Source organism: Poecilia reticulata, chromosome 21 (genome assembly GCF_904066995.2).
Source record: "Poecilia reticulata chromosome 21, P_reticulata-male-v2, whole genome shotgun sequence".
In the NCBI taxonomy this organism is placed as follows: domain Eukaryota; kingdom Metazoa; phylum Chordata; class Actinopteri; order Cyprinodontiformes; family Poeciliidae; genus Poecilia; species Poecilia reticulata.
The window spans coordinates 10393326-10407403 of record NC_088850.1 but is presented as its reverse complement, the minus strand read 5'-3'; the positions used below and the strand labels follow the sequence as shown (position 1 = coordinate 10407403).

The window sequence follows — 14078 nt, the reverse complement described above, 5'->3', positions numbered from 1 at the left end:
ACACACACTCTGTAACACTGCATAGTGCTTTTCTTTTCAACACAAATCTGCATCAGTGGAATGGTAAAAATATATGTATGCAAATCTACAGAGGAGAGAGTAAGTAAGAACAGAGTAACACACATACATACATGCATTAAAAAAAAAAAAAAAGGTTTGCGGCAAGAATATTATTTTTTTAGAGTGATTTACTGACATGTCACACTAAACTGTAGCCACTAGGCTGGGTCTTTACTTTCTCTTCACAAAAACAATCACTCTGGTGCAAATCTATTCAGTGTCAAACAAGTGACAAGAAAAAGAATATAATTAGAAGGGGAAAGCAAACGTTGACAGGGAAGCAGACAGAAAGACTCAGATGAGCTCTCGCTCTACTACTTCACACTAAAATGAGAGAATCTTTCGGAGAATAACAGAGGAAATTGACAAGAGATGAGAATTCAGCAGAAAGGACACATGCACAATAACAAGGGGAAATTGCAATATTTATACAAACAGTACAAGAGATGTGTGTGCGAGCAGGAACTAAAAGATGACAGGGAAGGGCTCAGGAAATTAAAGATGAAAACAAAAGCAGCTGCTTTCGCTTTAAAAGGTTTGGAGTATTGTTTTTTTGGAATTGACAGAAACCAATTAGCAATCTGAATAAAAGCCACTCAACGTGACTAAAGAGAGATGTTTTCCTACAGTACGAAAGTAAACAGTTAAAACGACTAATGTCTAACAAATTGTTACACGCAATTTTGCGGTGAAATGTATCCATACCTTTGCCACAGAGCTAGAAGACTCTCCAGTGTGGATTGCTTTCCCGCAGCCTCTCCAATTAACTCTCTCTGTTGCTTCTGGAGGTCAGCCACCTCCTCTTCCAGCTGGCTGCCCTCTCCGAGCCTCTTTGAGGCTGAACACAGTGCCATCAGCCTGGGTTTCAGCTGCTCAACACCCTGGCAGACCTCCTGAAGTAAATAAAAACATACTGGTGATGAACCCCGGAGCAGCTAAGGAGTTAAACCTTAAACACACAAAAAGTTATTAAATACTGGGGTAGAAAACATAATATTTAATTCTAGATGTATCTGTTCTCACCATGTGATTCTGGAGGATATTGTAGGTCTCAGATGATGATGTACAAGTGATCGGACAGCCCAGTTTTTCTTTCAGATCTCCCATTGTTTTCTTTACCTGATAGTGGACAAATATGTCCGATTATATTTGAGTTGAGCTATAAAATCAACACCTTTTCATATGTTGCAAGATTGTCCACCTGTTCGAGGTTGTCATTGCATCTCTGCCTGTAGGAGGCGCTCTGGTTGAGCTGTAAGCCGAGCTGCTCCGTCCTCCCCATCAGCTCGTCACAGCATCGCCTCGTCTGTAGGAGTTGGACATGGATATGTCTGGCTTCTCCAGGGGTCACGAATCTGGACAGGGTCTCAACGTCAGCCTCCATCTGGACAAGAGTCGTCCTTCTTTCCTCCAAACCTTCACCTATCACCTAGAGATGCAAGAAGCAGCAAAAAAATAATGATTATGAGAATCGCATATTTGATTAATCTTTTATTCCGACAGAGAAGTCTGTGAATTCAATAATACATACATTCCTAATTTTGTTTGAAAATCTGAAATTGACAGAACTGAGATTACAGTAATGACAGACATCACGATTAACTAATTTTCTAAATCTCTACATGTGCTGATGACCCAATTTGTTTTTTAAGTTATGCATAACATCCATGCAGTCACAATTTGTGTTCATTTCCACATGCATATTGCATACCAGAGAAACGGCGCTTGAGCTAAAGGGATCCTTTGACCTTTTGCAATAAATTTAGAAGCCTTTTAATTTTGCATTTACTAAAAAATTATAAATAACATTTACTGCAGCCCACAGCTAAAGTAGAGCAGTAAATTCTTCAACAGCACTTATAATTTTGGTCAGAACTTCACACACTCATGATCAATTATTTACTTGTTTTGTTTTTAGGGTGGATTATAAAATGAGCAAGGTCAGTGACAACAAAAAGTTAAAATTGGATGTTCAAGTTAAAAATTATGGTTAATTTTCCTCCAATATAAATATATTCATATAGTTAATCCAATGTTTCAAGCTTGTTGCTCTCTAAAAATGGCATGCGGGACATTTACCCAAATATTAGTGGGAATTCGAATATATTTGAGTCTGTATTATAATCTCAATCTTGTGTTAAATAGAGAAAATCAAAAAAAAAAAATCCTATCTGTTGTATCTGAATTTCACCCCAACCCCAAACCAAATATGATATTTATGATGATGATGATGAGTGTATGTAAACTTCTGGCTGTTAAACAAACAAAAATGATAGAGGAAACCCAAACCTCCACAGTGTTAATGTGAGAGTCTAAAGGATCAGAGGAGGATGTGGAGCTGACTGCGTCCAGCTCCTTCTCTTTCTCGTTGATCCACTGAGAGAGGGCCTCTGATTCTCTGCTGCAGCTCTCCCATTGCACACACATCTTCTCAAGCAGGACAAAACTGTAAAACAAAACATTCGGGTCATTAAAAGAACCGCTAAAACACACAAAAGTTTGAATGACAGGACAGCAGACTCAAATCAAACAACTGTAGGTACAAACTTCTCTTTGAGTTGTTTCTGAAGTTGTGTGATCATTTCTCTGGAGGACTCGGCCCGCTGCAGAAGAACACTCTGATTTTTTGGCCCAAGCTGAATATCTTCTGCCTTCTCCAAAAGGATATCCGCTCGTACAGAATACTCCTCGAAATCTATGGAAAGCTCCTAAAAACAAGAAACAACGGCAATGACAATGCTCACAAAGTGCTTTAAAATCAGCATTTGCTAATACTCAATCAAGATATCATATTAAGTACATCAGACATACCTCGAGGTGCTCCAGTTCACTCCTCAGGCTCTCCAAGCTATTGAAAATTAGTTCCTTGTTTAGTTCACTTTCAGTGTTCGTAATAAACCTCCAAATTTCCTCTCTTTCCATCTCAAAATTTTGCCAGCAGCTCAGGGTTGTCTTCACATGATGATGAAGAAACAAAGGGGAATTAAAAGTAGAGAGAATTTACTTCTTTTTTTTTTTTATTGTTGTACAAATGTTATCCAAATAGTCCAAAACATTCAGTTCATCTTATTTCCATGTGGGAATCCATGTCAATAACCATGAAATGTTCATGCAGAAAGATTTTAATTAGCAGCGAATAAAAACATCCAATACAGCGCACAAACAACACTGAAATCATATGCACAAGCATAGCAATCAATGTGTGGTTAAGATTCAGCAGAGGCAAATCAATGACTGCAGCATAAATTTCACTGGGTCTGCTACTTTCTAGTTCGCTGGTGGATGGCCTGACTAGATGTGATGGCAAGTGATGAGGGAGGAATTTATCGCTTAAATAAATCTCTTTAAAATAGTGACAAGACACCAACAATCATAGCAAACAGTCATTAAATCTAAAAACAAAAAGAAATGCTGCAAAAATATTTTTAAAAAAGACCCAGAATGAACTAATTTCACTGGCCAGCTTAGAATTAATCAAATTCAGCAGATTCCCTGGTTTTTTCAAGGGATTTGACACTTTTTAAGTCAAAATTGGATAACAATTTTTTCTAGATTATTAATTATCCCAGTAATTATTCCAATAGACAATAAAATTGGTGTTTAGTGAATATTTTCAAGCAATATCTTGATAAAGGTAAAATATTGTAAGTTCACCCTCTCAAATATCAAAAAACATTATTATTTTATAAAACACCTTGCACTCAAGATATTTAATATCCAAAATGAAATACAAGAACCAAAACCGATAAATAAAACAGAAAAAAAACACACACAACTGAAACCACAAATAAAATGGATGATAAAGTCTCTAAACAAAATTTCCCTTCGAGTTCATACGGAAGAGGATTAGGGCCACCGGAAAATAAATAAATAAATAAAAATTCTGACTTTAATGTCAGAATTCTGAGGAAAAAAAAGTCAGAATTCTGAGAATTAATCTCAGAATTGTGCTGTGTTTTTTTTTTCCAGTGACCCTAATCCTCTTCCGTAAATTCATTTTAATTGATCGTGTTGTAATTGATTGATTGATTAATTAAATGCTTATTACAACAGGCTTATTTCAAGCCCAAATAGAAATAAAACAGAAAAGCATGCAACAGGCCGCCTATCCACTCAGCCAAACAAACATTCATTTATCTCTCTACCTGCAGGTTCTGCTCTGTTGTTCCAGATTTGAGGTCAGCCTCGCTGAAAGCTCCCTCCAGTTCACGCAGAGGCTGGCTCAGTACCTCACCTGTCTGCAGCTGGCGGCAGTGAGTCACCAGCTGCTCCGCCTCCTTCCTGTTAGCATGCAGCCTTTTCAGGTGTTGCTACAAGAAACACATTAAATGTGACATTTAACAACAAAATGAAATGCATTCAGCTTGCATAAATAAACAATGGCAGTAAGTTTTTCTGAAGTCCTAAACAGAACGCCGGTGGCGATCCAGCCAAATTTGCAGTACCGTAATTCCGCCACACTTGGTGCTATGTGAAAAATTCCAGCGGTTTCTGAAAGGATAGACGTTGCGCTTTCCAGCCAATATCAGGTTATTACGATAATTTCACCCCCACCGTAGCAGTGAGTGAAATTAATCTGAAGGGCACTCTTAATAGACAATAAATTGCGAAAATAACTTGCTCATTATTGAAAGTTCCAGTTGTTATGGATAAATGGGCAAATATATTTACTCACAGGACATTTTAAGAGCTGTGTACAATTAAAACAAGCAAAAATATCCAGGTGGAGACTTTACATTTATGACATAAATTAATACAAGGTATGGAAATTGTGAAAAAAAAAAAAAAAAAAAAAGAGACCCACCTGGTGAATGAGGTAAAGTTGTTTGGCCTCCTCCAGATTCTCGGCATTCAGAATCCTGCTGGTCTGCTCCTCGGCCTCCTTTCCTGCCCTCAAAACCTCCTCCAAAGCACCGTGAACTTCATCCCTCAGCTCCTCACACTGGAACATAGCAGAGCCTTCTTCCCCCAACTGTGGCAAAGCAGGAAAACATCAGGTAATGAATTAAAATGCTGATAAATGAAGCATTTAATCCTTACAATAATGGACTCTACCTGACAGAGTGAAGATAAGAGGGACCGTAGGTCAGTAGAAAGTTTAACCAGGGCCGTTCTCTGTCTCTGGACTTCCAGCTCTGAGCTAACCTCCGACAGCCTGGCGAGGCGAGTTTTTAGCCACAATAGGCTTTCCTCTCGGCCCATCAAGGCTTCCTGCAGAGTCTGAAATTGGTACAAGCACAAGAATGCAAATGGTTGGAAATCTAATCTCTGAGCTTTTAACGGCAAACTGGTTCCACTTACTCACCCGAACAGCAGCGTCAACGTGATCCCGGTGATGGGAAGTCACTGCTGTCTCTCTTAATAGCCTCACTTGCCCTCTCTGGGATGACAGCCAATCAGAAAGCTCGCAGAACCTGCAATATTAAAAATAAAACTAATTTCCAGCCATTTTATAAGCTGTGGGTAACTCAGGTATGCCTCATTGATCTTGAGCACCTGTCGTTCCACTCTTTCCATTTGTCAGGATGTTGCTCCAGTTTCAGGTGGGTAATGGTTATTTGCTCAGTAACCTCTTCTACCGCCCTTTTAGTGGAATCAAGCATCCGATAAACCGGGTCATTGTCAGGCAACTTATGACACAGATCCTCCATGTTTCTGATTCTTTTCTCACACAAAGTCAGAGGTTTGCGTTCCCTGAAGAAAGTCTGGAGATGAAACAAGAGAAAGTTGATTGTTTGAGCTCTTCCTACTAGATCAATGTGCGCTTTAAGTTTCCACAAAATCCAGGGCTTACCTTGTGCTCTTTGATCACTCGCTCACTGGTGCAGGTGCCTGACAGAGCCTGCATCTCTCTTTCCAGCTCTCCCCTGCAGTCCTGAAGAATCAAAGCCACTCCACTTCTCTCCACATCCACTTTTAGTCGGAGCAAGTGAGAGGGAACCTCCGTCTGGAGGTCCTAAAGGAAACACAGGTCATACCCAGGTTAAGAAATATCTTTCAGTGACAAACAAACAGCCCCCAGAGTAATCAAGCATCAACACAATGATGATTTCATTTTAGTCTAATTGGTGAGGGAACTTTATCAAAACCACAGGCCTCCATTGTTAAGTTAATGAAGTATTGGTTATGCACCTCAGGAGATATAACGTGATTAGTTACAGTGTTAATGCACGTTGACCTCTGACCTTCCAGTGCTTGTGCAGCCTACGGACAGTTTCCTGCAGACCCTGCTGCTCCTCTTGAGGTAGGATGTCTGTCAACTCATCACAGGCTTTCAGGAACACGCTGAGCACCCGCTGGTCCAGCTGACCAAAGAAATCCTGCAACAGGAGAAGAGAGAACTGCTTTGTCCAGCTCCATAGAAAGCTTTTTTTGTTTGTTTGTTTGATTTAAGTTCAACATAAAAAAAAAACCCATTAGCAATCTTAGCTCAGCCTTTGAAATAAACAAACTTTAAGAACAATTCAAATTTTATTTTGCTAAGCCTTCCTACATTACTTATTAGTTTATTTCTACAAGTGACATGGAACCTACTTTTGCAATGTTCTAAGCTATAAAATAACAGAAAAGTTTAATTTGAAAATCTAAAAAAAAAATTTTGGAAGTTTAATCTTTTTTTGTTGTTGATGCTCTAATCTTTCCTTTAAAGGAGTAAGACTCTTGTAAGCTTTGTTTTAAAAGCCCTGTTTTAAACCTTTAGGGACAAACTCAGTACATGTAAAGTCTTTGGTCGTCATGGCGATTCCCACCTATTCTGCAAAGGGAAGTGTGCAGCACCTCAATATTTCTATTCAGAATAAGAGAAATCAGACAAGATGCAGAAAAATGTCTGCTGTTCAAAAACCATAGCTGGTGTCAGAAAATTTTTTTGAACTTTAAAGGATTTGAACTGTAGATTTAGGTTAATGGCTGCAGTAAAACCAAAGGAAGTGTTAAAAATTGATCTTTAATACTGAATTGACAACATTGGGAATACTGATCTGCATCTCTAGGTTAAAGGATGATCACACATTTAGACTTTAAAGTCAGAAAGTTTTAAAGTTTTATATTCTTAATTTTCACATTCATCCTAATAGGATTTTTTGAGGTGTTGTTTCTGGTAAATAACAATGCCATATTACTTCAAAATACATCCAATGCTTTAATTAACAGACTCCCTTGCTACCATTCTCCATTCATTTCTACAGCAGGAACTAAATGTAGCAACCTGAAAAACATATATTAAAGTAATAAACATGTTTTCACAGATTAACTGCCGGCCTTGTGTGGTTTAGCCCTAACTAGTGTTATTTATAGCTGGAGGTGCCGATTTGTTCTTACGGTGTGTTTCCTCAGTAATTCCTCTGCGTCTCCCGTCTCCTTCAAGCAGCTCTGAGCTTTCTTCAGCACTCTCTCCAGCTCATGCCGTGATTCCTCAAACCTCCTCCTCAGGCAGTTATTGGCCTCTTCCCGCCTCCTCCATTCCCCGACCTCCTTAAGCAAAGCCTGAGAAGATGTTAATGGTGATCTTAATGGGTCCCGGTGGTAAAATGAGGTAATTACTTTGCTTGATTTATAAAAAGCTAATAAATAATGAGAGATGTGATGGAAATCCAACCTACAGAGACACTTGGTGGCTGCTTTGATGTTTATTTTAACTTTTACATATTATTTACAATGCAACACGCCTACCAAATGTGTGACATTCTCTCAACAGATACAGTACGGTTAGGACTGACCTGTGATGATCCTTGAATTTCGGAAACTCTCTTTTGCAGTGAGGACATGTCGAAGTTTCGGAGCACCTTACTGTTGCCAAGCGATTTCTCCAGCGTCTGGTGATTCCTCTCAATCACAGAGAGACATCGCTTACAGCTTTGCTGCTGGTTCAACAAATCCTGAGGCAATCGTGAAAACAAAGTTTACATAAATGGTGGAAAACTGTTTTTTTTTTTTTTTAACTTATGTTGTAACTTTACAAATCACATTGCATCTGCATTTTTTTAAAGAGCCAACTTGAAATAAAACATGGATTCTGTAAAAATTAGTAGTAAGGAAAAAAAATATTTTTCTCTAAACCATCACTGTTTGGTTAGTTATTTTGTAGTACGCTATAATTTTTGCTGATTTGTGTGTAGAGGAGTAAAAGAGGCAACCTGCAGCAAACTCACTTTTAAATGTTTTTTCTAACCCTGCTCCTCAAGACCCTCTGTGCTACGTGGTTTAAATGGTTTCCTGCTCCAACAAACGAGATTCAATTACCAGGCATCTGCAGAGCTTGATGAGAGCAAACCCATTAATTTACCTCTGCCGTGTTGTAGCAAGGTATCATCTTAAGAATGCAGAGCAGAAGCTCCCAAGACTCTGCTTGCTGCTCAACTGCAGTGCTAACCAAGTTACCCTTAATCTCTACTTCTCAACAAATCAATACAAGACACAAAAATCCAAAGGTATGGAAATTACTGCAAAAAAGTAATATATATTTTTGTTTATGAAAATGTGGAAAAACAACACGATGACAAAAATACTGGAAGAGAAGAAAAAAAACAGAGATGCTTAGAGCAGGGATATATCTTAGGGTAAAATTAGACTTAAAGTACAAAACCAGCTAAATTAAGTGACGCAAAAAAAACCTTTTAAAAGTGAAAATAAAATATTCTATCTCAGATATTGAGACTAATTATGTATGATTTTGTGTTTCAATTTTTAACTTTGACTTAAACATCCGACTCCCACAATAAAGCTTTTTTTCTTCAACTTATTGTTTTGCTTCCTGCCCCCCCCCCGATTCTTAAGACTTGGATTGATTCAGACCTTTAGTCTCTCAGATAAATTTTAATTTCTAAATTTTTTCTTGTTTGTGAATCACTTTTTTTCCTACAGCCACCCTAATGTATACATGTGAGACAGAACTTTATCGTGTGCGGTCTTGTGATCAGATTATCTGACCTGTAACTTGTGTTTCTGTTGGCCAGGGACCTCCGAGTCTCTCACGCCAGCAGTGATCCGACTTGCCCGTTCCAGGGCCTGATAGAAACCACTGGTGTGTTTCTCCATTTCCTCCAGCAGTGGCAGCAGGACGTGACATTCTCTCACCAGGGAGGGGCACCGCTCTCTCACCTAAACACACACACAAAAAAAAATATCACAACAACAAAAAAAAAAACTAACTAAATGAAACTCATGGTTTGGCGTTTACAAGTCGCACCTTGTTCAGCTGAGTTTTAGCCTTTGCCATGGTTGCCATGACCCTGGCAGCTTCATCCTGTGTTGCATCCTTGGCGAGGAGCTGAGCACTGCGGGCAGCCAACTTGTATTGGGTCTCCATGGAAACGACCTTTTGCTTGGTGCTCTGAGATGAACATGTAAAGGGTCAATTCACTCCTACTCACAATGAATGAGCCAGCATGAATGCACAGCTAGTGCATCAACGTCATCTACATTTAAATATTTTACAGAACACATGCAAATACTGGGCTGCACTTGTGCCTTTATGGCCTTTATGTAAGGTAAACGACTTTATAAACCAACCTCTACATCCTGCAGGAAGGCTTTGACTCCGAGGAAGGACACCTGAACAGGAGCATTCAGCTTGGCCTCTGCTGCTTCCAGCAGCTCTTTTAGGGACCACACAGCCTTTAGGTGGTCTTTTCTCCACTTTTCCAACTCATCTGAATGAGCATACTGAAGCAAAGAAAGAAATAAAATATCTGCTGTTGGTTTATTTGGAAAGATAGCACTTCCAAATTTCAATCAAAAACAAGAATTTGGGTGCACAAGCCTGAATTTATTATAGATATTCTCTCTACACAGAATAAAAATTATACATATAGGATGAAGAAGATACATTTTTGTAACCTCCCGTCGGAAAAATGGCGGTCGTTGTGTTTAAGGATGAAATTGACAGGAGTTTTTGTGTTTCTCTTCCATAACAGTGAATGCAAGGCCTTAGTAATTCTCATCATTTAATGTAAAATTTGTCAATTGAAAATAAAAAGATGTCACACTTTGTGCATTCTGACACGTGAATTAAATATGTTGAAGATCCCTTCTTTCTTTATCAGTTCATAACTTTGTGCTGTGCCGGGTGCAGGCAGTGAAATAGTCTCGCGGCGTAATGATGTCACTGTTTGATAGTTGGTCTGGTGTTCTTTGCTTCTTTTGGCAGAAATATAAACCCCAACACAAATCAAAAGAGGCTTTGGAATGGATATTATGTTTTGTTTTGTTTCTTTTTAAAACTCCTCTAATGGTATTTTAGAAAGCATGAAGTCAACCTTTAATGTGTTGACAATGCTGAAAAGCATGGTGCGTGACAGGAAACCAATTAATTTGAATGAACTCAACTAAGTCTGCCAAGAGAAGTTGTCAGATATTCAGCCAAAAATATCCCAGGACCTTTTTGGTGGCTGCAAAAAGCATGTGGCTTCTCAGTGACTGAGTAAGAGACAATAATACAAATATTAAGGATTGCATGTTCATATTCAATTGATTAAAGATTTGCCAAAATCTTTAACAAATTTTCAGTTATTGTTTGTAAAAAAAAAAAGTTTAGGTATTTTCTTGTACGGTCAGAAAAAAAACTGACAAATAAAGTAGAAAGTATTGTTTTCCTGGTTACTTGTTTGACTTTGAGGAAGAGGTCTCTCCATCGTCCGTTTAGCAGAAGAAGCTGCTGCTTGAGGTCAAGCGACACGGTCTCATCACACGTTTCAATGAGAAAATTCCCGGCGTCGTTCATGGCTGCGTGCTGATCCATCCAGTGGCTGAGATTCCGAAAAAACTCCTGGAGGAAAGACAGACACATTAGAGACGGGGAAGAAAAAAAAAAACGTGCAGGCACAAAGGAACTTCAGAAAAACAAAGAATAAGTGTCAGTGAATGAATCGGAGAGAGCTAATAAAAAAGAAACAAAGACAGGGATTCGAGTAAGGAAACAAAGGAGGGACAATAAAACTGGGGTAATTAGCTGTCTAATCCTTGGTGAGGATGTGAATCTGTGGTTGCTATGGTAACGTGACAACAGAGCCATCCTCCATGGCTTGTTGTAAGTCAAAGCGATAGTACGATACTCGAGAGGAAACTTCCAATGGGAGTCCACTTTAAAGACAATGACTGAGCTGATGTACATTTGATTGCCGACTGTGCCCTGAAAGACTGAGTCACGCCTGAAGGCTCCCTTCACCTGATCACACATACACACAAGAGAAAACAGACACACCTGTTTGACCTTCTCCGACTGGTTCAGGGCTTCTTCTGCGTCCTCCAGCCAGGCCTGCAGGGAGGCGACGGTGGAGCCGTACCTCTCCCAGTTGGACAGGACCTCCTCCAGCATGCTCCTCACACTGCGCACTTCCATAGACAGGCTCCTCCACTGAGTCACCACTTCCCGCATAAACCTGCGAACTCCCATTTCGCCTTCATCCACTAGAAGCCAAAAGAAATGTCAACAGCAGAATTGTAATTTAATAAACCTGCGAGGGTAGCTAGAATGTAATGGTCTTCCACCCAGGGTTCTTGCATATTTCCGTGACTTACATTTTTTGACCTTTTAAGACCTAATCAGTACCACTATGATTTAATTCCAAGACCTACGTGAATTGTGGTAAATTACTTCCTTTAAAACCGGGCTGTTTCAACCATAAAAATGTACGAATTAAATACAGATCACTTACAACCCAGTAATAATTTCTTTTGCATTCTAAGGCCTAATATTAAAAAAATCAAAATTTAAAAGCAGTGCAACGTTATTTGAACTTTTGCTCTGGTTAAAATGAAAACATTTTATTTCCATTTAAGTCTACTGTAAGACCTACAGGCTAAATCAGTTTTTTTTGTTGCTATTATTAACTTGTGTTACATTTACAGTAAGTTGCAGCAGTCTCTGCAGCCCGTTTAAAAAAAGCCCCGCCAGGTTTTATGGCAGATGGTACAACTTCACTGAAACACCAGATGAGGTTCACATTTAGATTGATGAAGCCGCATGCCTCTGCAGACGAATCTCTGACCCAAAAAGTCTCACTATAGGGAAACGTATTGCTTGTATTGCAAAGCTGCATTGCTTTGGTTCGCTCTCTTCAGCACAGCAGCAGCAGCAGCAGCAGCAGCAGCAGCAGCAGCAGCAGCAGCAGCAGCAGACTTTCTAGATTTAGTCAAGGAAGTAAGTAAATAATAAAACCAGTTTTGAATGGATGTTGATTAGAAGTCAGAGTGACATTATCATCAGCCCCTTTGCTCTTCAACATCTTCTTCACTTGAAGACCACCGACTCCACCAACACCAGGTGTATTTCATTCACCCGGCCGACCAATCAAACCTCGGATGTCCTGATTTCTCGCCACAGCTCACTTCTCTGTGCATACCCTAAAGCATAACAGCCCCCCAAAAAAACCTAATGAAACCAACAAACTAGCTCGCATGGTCTGCGCCCAGAGACCCGCAGAAGTGGAGCAGCCCCTTAAACAGGCAAATGGGGTCGTATTCCCCACTGAGAGCTGGGAACGAAGGAACCTCATTTAGTTGTAGCCTGCAGACTCTCCTCTTCCAGCTAATTGTAAAATCAGTCAGTGCTTGCTTCGATGAGCTGCTGAACAAAAACACCTGATTGGTTACTGGGCTGCTGAAGAGGGAAGATAAAGTTGAGATATAACGTGCATTTGTTTTAATCTGATGTCAGGCTGAATGAATGCGGGGGCATGTAATTATTTTAGGAAACACCTAACCAAATGAGGAAATGCAACTGGCTTGATGATATTAAACATTTTATCCATCAGAGAAATAAACAGTGATTGTGTTACGCTGCTGTGAGTCATGCGTCTTATGAGTTACTGTGACGGTTTTATTTCAGTCCTGGATTGTTTAAACAGTTTTCGGCTTGGATCCGCAATTTAACATCAGCATCTATTTGCTAACGTTTAAGTTATTAATTTCTTTATATTTTGCTTCTGACGTGTTTTCAACAAGACTTTTTGATGGTTTTTAATGTCTTTTTGGAAGGGTTATTTGGACTTTGGCTGGTTTTCCATTCATTTTCAGCTCTATACCTGATAACGTTCAAAGAAACCAGTTGGACATAAATCAGTGAAATATAGAAATAATCCATCTAAAATCTCATTGTAATAGTTTGAATCATATCTTAAATGGTGTGAACAGCATATTGTAAAAGACTATTTTAATTGACTCCACAAGGAGCCATTTTGGGTACCATCATTTTTAGTTTGTATATTAGTTATTTTTCATATGTGTGTCTTGATATTGTTGTTTAAATGTAGGCTTATTATATAGTTATTTATGTTGCTGGTAAACATATGATGGAAATGTTCAACTCAAGTAAAGTGTCAGTGCAGCTAAATTTTCTGCAACTATTCAAAAGTACCAAGAAAATGGAGTGCATTTGTTTTTCTGTTAAAAAAAAAAAAAACATCTCCTAATTTTACTCCAGGTAACTTAGTGGCTTAAATATCATAATTTCTCACCTGAGCTGTCCATACTGACGTAGCTCTCTGCAGATTGTTTTAAGGACTGGAATAATGCCTCATAATTTTCAAAGAAATGCTGCTTCTCCACGAAAGACTAATGAAAAGAGATGTACATTGACAATTATGACCACAATAAAGACCTAAAATTTAAAAACAAACCAATAGTTTTTCTTTTTAGACATTATAATCAAGATATTTAGAAAGCTGGAATCCTAAAACAAAAATACTCACAATATAGTTGCGGAGTATCAGTTCCACAGATTCCTGGTGGCCATATTTAATGATCCAGGATTTCAGCCTGGATTCGGCAAGTGTGAGGAAGGCCTGCATGTGGTGTTTGTTCTCAAGAAACTCCATTCTGGCCAGATGGACGCTGGAGGATGTAGAAACAAAGTTCATCCTATGCAGGAAGAGAAGGTTTATACATAAAGACATCAGATGGGCAGCTTTTCACTCATATTTGGCTGTTTTCCTGTAAACCAGATTGTGCAAGCGTGCCAATTTAGTGATTTAGGTATTCCTGCCAGCAAACATTACCACTCTGCCGTATTTTTCAGACTC

At 39.0% G+C, this 14078-nt stretch overlaps 1 protein-coding gene across 7 annotated transcripts in view; it reads right to left on the bottom strand.

Moving 5' to 3' along the window:
* The window catches only part of syne1a (spectrin repeat containing, nuclear envelope 1a), a 150230-nt gene that overhangs the window by 94535 nt on the left and 41617 nt on the right, over positions 1-14078 (bottom strand). For 6 of the 7 annotated variants that reach the window (XM_017302163.2, XM_017302169.2, XM_017302162.2 and 3 more), the window contains exons 15-36: positions 13749-13917; positions 13515-13611; positions 11261-11466; positions 10661-10825; positions 9571-9723; positions 9248-9391; positions 8989-9159; positions 7779-7937; positions 7381-7545; positions 6246-6380; positions 5855-6016; positions 5557-5765; positions 5366-5474; positions 5116-5280; positions 4865-5032; positions 4206-4370; positions 2872-3012; positions 2608-2768; positions 2350-2506; positions 1262-1489; positions 1084-1179; positions 766-953 (exon numbers count right to left, since the gene is read on the bottom strand). In XM_017302163.2, the coding sequence (XP_017157652.2) occupies positions 766-953; positions 1084-1179; positions 1262-1489; positions 2350-2506; positions 2608-2768; positions 2872-3012; positions 4206-4370; positions 4865-5032; positions 5116-5280; positions 5366-5474; positions 5557-5765; positions 5855-6016; positions 6246-6380; positions 7381-7545; positions 7779-7937; positions 8989-9159; positions 9248-9391; positions 9571-9723; positions 10661-10825; positions 11261-11466; positions 13515-13611; positions 13749-13917 (3513 nt within the window). The remainder of the gene's footprint in view (positions 1-765; positions 954-1083; positions 1180-1261; positions 1490-2349; positions 2507-2607; positions 2769-2871; positions 3013-4205; positions 4371-4864; positions 5033-5115; positions 5281-5365; positions 5475-5556; positions 5766-5854; positions 6017-6245; positions 6381-7380; positions 7546-7778; positions 7938-8988; positions 9160-9247; positions 9392-9570; positions 9724-10660; positions 10826-11260; positions 11467-13514; positions 13612-13748; positions 13918-14078) is intronic. The other variant, XM_017302165.2, reaches the window with a different exon arrangement.